Source organism: Rattus norvegicus, chromosome 19 (assembly GCF_021556685.1).
Source record: "Rattus norvegicus strain SHRSP/BbbUtx chromosome 19, alternate assembly SHRSP_T2T, whole genome shotgun sequence".
Classification (NCBI taxonomy): Eukaryota; Metazoa; Chordata; class Mammalia; order Rodentia; family Muridae; genus Rattus; species Rattus norvegicus.
The window spans coordinates 59,900,797-59,906,796 of NC_141552.1; the positions used below are offsets into that span (position 1 = coordinate 59,900,797).

The 6,000-nt window shown below is 51.5% G+C and overlaps 1 protein-coding gene across 1 annotated transcript in view; it reads right to left on the reverse strand.

Moving 5' to 3' along the window:
- Window positions 1-5,146, reverse strand: part of Cdyl2 (chromodomain Y-like 2) — a 191,422-nt gene extending 186,276 nt beyond the window's left edge. Inside the window, 1 exon segment of the mRNA NM_001106189.3 lies at window positions 5,084-5,146. Within this exon segment, the coding sequence (NP_001099659.2) occupies window positions 5,084-5,107 (24 nt within the window). The 5' untranslated portion in view covers window positions 5,108-5,146.
- Between the last annotated feature and the right edge of the window lie 854 nt (window positions 5,147-6,000).

Consider the following 6,000-nt stretch of genomic DNA (forward strand, 5'->3'; position numbering starts at 1 on the left):
TGAAGAAAGCTAAGCTATGGACCAGAGATAATTTGTCGAGAAACCATGTTTATCAGAAGGGAATGCCTTGGGCAATCTACAGAGAAACAAGGAATTGCCACCTCTACCAATACACTATGAAAGACCAACAGACTCATTGGGGGACCAGTCAGCATACTCCTATTCGATTTATTTAGGGCTTAGTTGATGCCGTGGGCTCTGGGTTGCATATATTTTCCATAATCTGCTTCAATACTGTTTTCATTCACAAGCTCTGCTACGTCTAATGTGTGACTTTGGAGAACACAGGGTCCACAGGTCTGCCACAGGGGAGAGACCCGTGTTCATTACTGTAGATTCCATTTGCAACTAAAGTCAATGTCTTTCAACAAAGGGAAAATGTTCTGTTGCTTTTTATTTGGAATGAAAATGTTTATTATATATACTGTGCAAATATACCTAAAATTGCACATACACAGCTCTGGACATAAGGAGGGACACACACACACACACACACACACACACACACACACACACACACAATTTACAGCCATTTTTTGGAGATAGAAATTTAGGAAGCATCAACAAACACAGCCTGGCACAGAGATGTTATGAAGACCAACTCAATAACCATCATCTCGGCCGCTCCACTCAGAAAGCATCCTCTTTGAACATTTTTTTGCCAGCAAAGTAGGTACTTTGTCCTTCACGTCAACTGATCAAGGGCAAGAGGTATTAGACACCAGTCAACAGCAAGGAAACCCACATGTGGACATTCAAATGCTGTCAACCCTTCCCAGGGAAGACCATTGGCTTCTCCAGACACACTTTTAGAGAAAAAAAAAACTGAGCCATCAAAGAACATGATAGGTGAGTAACCTCCTGTCATGATGTGTGCCAGGTAGATCTTGTCAACCTCCACACGAACTAGAAACACCTGGGAAAATGGAACCTCAGTAGAGGGACTGCCTTCATCAGACTGGTTTGTGGGCAAGCCTGCCAGGCATTTTCTTGATTGATAATTAGTGTGGGAGAGCTAAGCCCAGTGTGGGTGGTTCCATTCCCCTGGGAAGATATCTGGTTGTATAAGAAAGCAGGTCAACACTCCTAGCCCACGTAAAATATGGTTTATTGGTTCAAAGCTATAATAAGCTATTTTATGTGTACTCAAATATAATATTTAATTAAGGAAATACTACAACGCAGACTAAGGTGTCTTTTATTATTTCTTTTGCGGTCAGTAACTGCACTAAAGAAGGAAGAAGGGTTGATGCTGATCAAGCTGTAGGAAGCATTCCGCCATGTCTCTGCTTCAGTTCCTGCCTTGAGGTTCCTGCTTTGAGATCCTACGCTGGCTTCTCTCAGTGATGGATTGTGAAATGTGGAACTGTCTCTGTTCGTGAAAGTAGATTTGGCCAGTAGATTAATCTCAGCAACAGACACAAAATCAGGGCATGATATTACTACCACCAGGAGACCACGAGCTGGGGACGAAAACTGTGTAACTCCCAGCTCTGTCTCCTGGACTGGGTCTTCGGTTCAGCGGTAAGAGCCATGAGTTAGTGAACATGTGAGGAGTTATAGAGCAGGGAAAAGATAATTGGTTTCCTTGTACTGTGTCACAGATGATGTGTTCTTGACACCCAACCATCTTGGCAAATGGCTGACTGAACTCCAGGGGTGGCAAACTCTAAGACCTTCTGGATTCAGATTCATTGTGTAAACATCTATAAGGATCATTGTGGAAAGATCCTTCTCCACATTGCTTTCATACATAACAAGGAAGCAAGGAACACACACACACACACACACACACACACACGTCTACACATGCCCTTGCGGCCTAGAACTGTATAACGGACCTGATGGCCCATAAGTTTTCTAGCACATCTGGGGGTGAAGGGACTTTTACATTTTATATCCAGCCATATCTGGCTTAAGAAAATAGTTCTTAACCTGCAGTTTTCAACTTTGAGGGTCAAATGGCCCTTTCACAAGGACTGCATATCAGATATCCTGCATATCAGATAAATATCTGATTCATAACAGTGGCAAAATTACAGTTATGAAGTAGCCACAAAAACAATTTTATGGTTGGTGCCACCATGTGAAAATGTATTAAAGGGTTGTGGCATTGGGAAGGTTGGGAACCACTGGTGTAAACCATAGATCAATATTCAAAATCACCCTCGTATACATGATAACTAGAACGCATCAGAGAGGGAGAGGGCTCTGCTGTCAGGGAAATAGAACCGGGTGACCATCAAATCCAAATTTCAGAACTTCCTCTGGACCCGGGTCTCCTCACCAAGACTAAGGAGCATTGTCATGTAAAAAAGCTCATTTTCTGGTGTCTTTAAAGTTGGGCACCCAGCTTCTTAACAGAGCCCTTTGGGGGATGATTGCTTTTTATAGCAGGTGTCTAAAATCACCAAAGGGGCGGTGAATCTCTGCCACCCAAACACCATCCTCATCATAAAACGTCGAAGGCAATGTCACCAGGCACCCAGGTGGGATACACGTTACAGAGATTATCACTCCATGCCCACTCGGATACGGCTTATTGGCTAAAGGTTATGATGAGCCGTTCTATGCACACCCAGGTATAATATTGAATTAAGGGAATACCATCCTCTAGAAAGAGATATCTTTTTTATTCCTTTTACGGTTAGTAACTGCGCTGACTATGCCCAGATCTATTTTTTTTTAATCAATAGGCTGTTTTTAATGCACATGGCAATTTTACAGTTAGAAATGACATGGACGGAGGCACCCCTGGCACTTCTTGTTTTTTGAGCTAAACTTGAACAACCAATTAAGTCCACCGGTGTATGTTACGTAATGGAGGCTCGGGCTGTGACAATGTTGACACTGGTTATGTTCTCATAATACAATTTAGCCCTTCTGGTAATGGCTGTGCAAATAATCAGCCACGGAAAGACCATTTTATATCTCATACAATTACCTACCACCACGGAAGTAATTGTTATTATTGCCCTGCCTATTGAACTTCAATAAGCACTCTTGAGTTGCTGAGGTAGTTCAAGGCCATTGCGTGGAGACTCCCATCTTCACAGACTCATCTGGTGACTATAATTACCAAGGTTAAGAACGGCGGTTTCAGATGAACATTAAACAAGAAATTATCCCCAGGAGGTCCAGAAGTTTCAGACTTTAAATGGGGGGGGGGGGGCGAAGCACTGACATCTCCTACAAGGTCCACATCATGTCCTCAACAAGGCCACCACTCATCACCCGGGCCGTGTCAGCGGCTCTGAGACAACTCGCCATCGGTGAGAAAACTGACCTCAAGCGGATTGGTTTTGTTGTTAATCTGCATCCACTTTCTGCCAGTGTCCTGCTAGGACTGGTTGTGTACTTCCGGGGAACTCAGGCAAAGGTTTTCGCTTCACTATGTTTTAACTTTTGGTTTCGGAGACGGCTCTGCCATCTTGGAAAAAGATGGATGAGTCTGGATGGCCCGGTTACTACATCCTGTTGGTTTCTCACGAGTTTTCTCTCCCTCCTTGGCTTCTCCATCAGCACAAGGAGAAGGAAGGGCATAGAGTAAAGGAGGGGATAACTTATATCATTTAAAAAAAATGGGTCCCACCTGAGCCTGCTGGCTTATAACCCATCACTGGGGCCCGCCAAGCCCAGATTCATCCAGAAGGTTCTGGATACACAGGGAGTTGAGATGCCTACCAGCCTGTCCAGGAAGGCCCAGGGAACTAGCTTACAGTGGATGAATTACTACTGCGGTCTCTTACCCAAAATGTTAACTCAACTGTTTCTGGACTGCATGGAAATTTAGACAACGACCTCAAGGATGACAGCCAGCTGTAGTGACAGCTTCATCCTGGAGGCTAGGGATGGACAGCCCATGCTGGCCCCTGACACTGGTTTCTTACAGTATCTGCAGGACTCCTGGTAGAAGGTGGCCAGTCCCTTTGGTTCTTTGTTCAGACCCTTCTCTTGAGAAGAACACCTCTTGGATGGCACCCTCCCCCTGGGATCAGTAGTGGCTTTTTATTTGTCCAGTAGTCCAAATCCCACACAAGAACTGTTGTGATCCCAAAGCCAGCTAAGCCCTCTCTCCCCAGAGACCACAGGTATTTCTCTGTTGTTCAAAAGATGGCAGATGGACGCCCTCTTTCAACATTTTGAGCCTGTTTCAAAATATCGAGTGCCCACTACTACCTGTGTGACCTTAGAGAGTCAAGTATGACCTCCCCTTAGTGTGCCAGAGGAGTTCTGGGAACTGGATTCACACCCATGTCCTCTGCTAAGTCTGACCACCCACATACAAGTTTCAGGCAAGCTTTCCTTCCACCTAGGGGCCCCTCTGCAGCCCCTCTTTCACCCTAAGAAGCATGACACCTCCCAAGCCCCTGCCAAGAGAGCTTCAGAGCCCAGAGAAGGGGGACTCTAGGCAGCAGGTGGGGGGAGGGGGCGGGCACTCAGTGGCCCCTGTGGAACTGCAAGAGTGGTGTCCCCAGAGCACCCCCTCCCCCGTGCCCCAGCACTCTTGTCCTTTCCATTCCCCTCCCCAGGAGCCAGGCTCCGCTTTGATCACCCACCTTCTCCTCACCCAACCCACACCCGCGCACTCCCGGGGGCTCGACACCCCTAAATTGGGCCGTCCGCAGCGCGGGCCCCCCGCATTCCCTCGCACGTCCGGCGACTTTTTTTTTTTCTTTTTCCTTAATTTTTTTTTTTACCTGTACTTTTTTTGCACACTCGGGGCGGCTCGTCGGGGCTGAGCAAGCACCTCCCCGGGACCGCTACCTTCCCTCCCTCCGCCCCGGCTCCGCCCGGCTTCCTCCTTCCCCTCTCCAAGGCCGCAAAGTAGATGGAGTAAGAGAGTGTGTGCGCGAGAGAAAGAGAAAGAGGGAGCGGGCGCCGCGGGAGGCGGCGGCGGGAGGCGCGCCCGGCCCCCGCCACCCTCCGGTCCCCGCCGCCACCCTCGGGTCCGCCACCACCCTCGAGTCCCCCAGCCGCCCTTCAATCCCCGGCGCCGCCACCCGCGGGCTCAGGACTACGCTCGCACCAGCTCGGCCAGGCCCGGTTCCCTGGCGCCGCCCGCGCCCCGGCTTCTCCGTACCTCGTAAAGGTCCCCAGAAGCCATGCCAGGCTGCGGAACTTGGCTCGCCGGGTGTGCGCGTCTTGCTCGCTCGCGCGCTCCCGTGCGTGTGCGCGCGGGGGGCCCGGGTTGCGCGCGCGCGTGAGCGCGTGTGTGCGTGCGTGTGTATAAGTGTGTGTGTGGTGTGTGTGTTTGCGTGCGCGCGCGCGTGTCTGTGTGTGACTGTGTGTGAGTGTGTGTGCGCGCGAGTGTGTGCGGCGTGTTGAGTAAACTGTGTTTTTGCAGAATGACAGGCTTGGGGGCCGCCTGTGCGCAGAATCGGAGCGGGCGGCGGCGGGGCTGGCGTAACCGGCGGCGGCCGCGGCAATCGCGGCGACACGCGAGCACGGGCAGGGGCGACCGACGGCTGCACAGGGCGCCCTGAGCCTCGGACGCGGCCCCCCGAGCGCCCGGGCCCCCGTGTCCCGAGGCCCGTGACTGTAGCGCTCGGCTCGCCCCGGCGCCGCCTGCAGGAAGCCGCCCCGCGCCCGCCGCCCGCCCGGACGCTGCTGCCACTGGGCGAGTCCCCGCCTCCCGGGAGCCCGGCCCGGCCCCCGGGGCGGAGGGGGCGGCGGCCACCGAAGGCCGAGCCCGGGTACCGTTCCCGAGCCTGGCCGCGCGCGCAGCCGCAAGGCCCCCAGAGTACCCGGCCAGGTGCCCACCCGGAATGACCTGCCTGGGCTGCGAAGGGGCGGCCAGGGCGCAGGTATCAACCTGCAGGTCTAAGGCAAGGGAGCCCCTCTTCAGTCCTGCTTCTTACTACAGGGGTACCCCACTCTTCTCCTCACTGGGCACAATCTTAGGAGAACTGGTCCCTCGGAGCTGAGGGGCCTTTGCTTCCAGGATGGGTTTTCAAGGAGAGGAGAGAGGAAGTGGCCGGTCCACAGGTTCCATGGAGA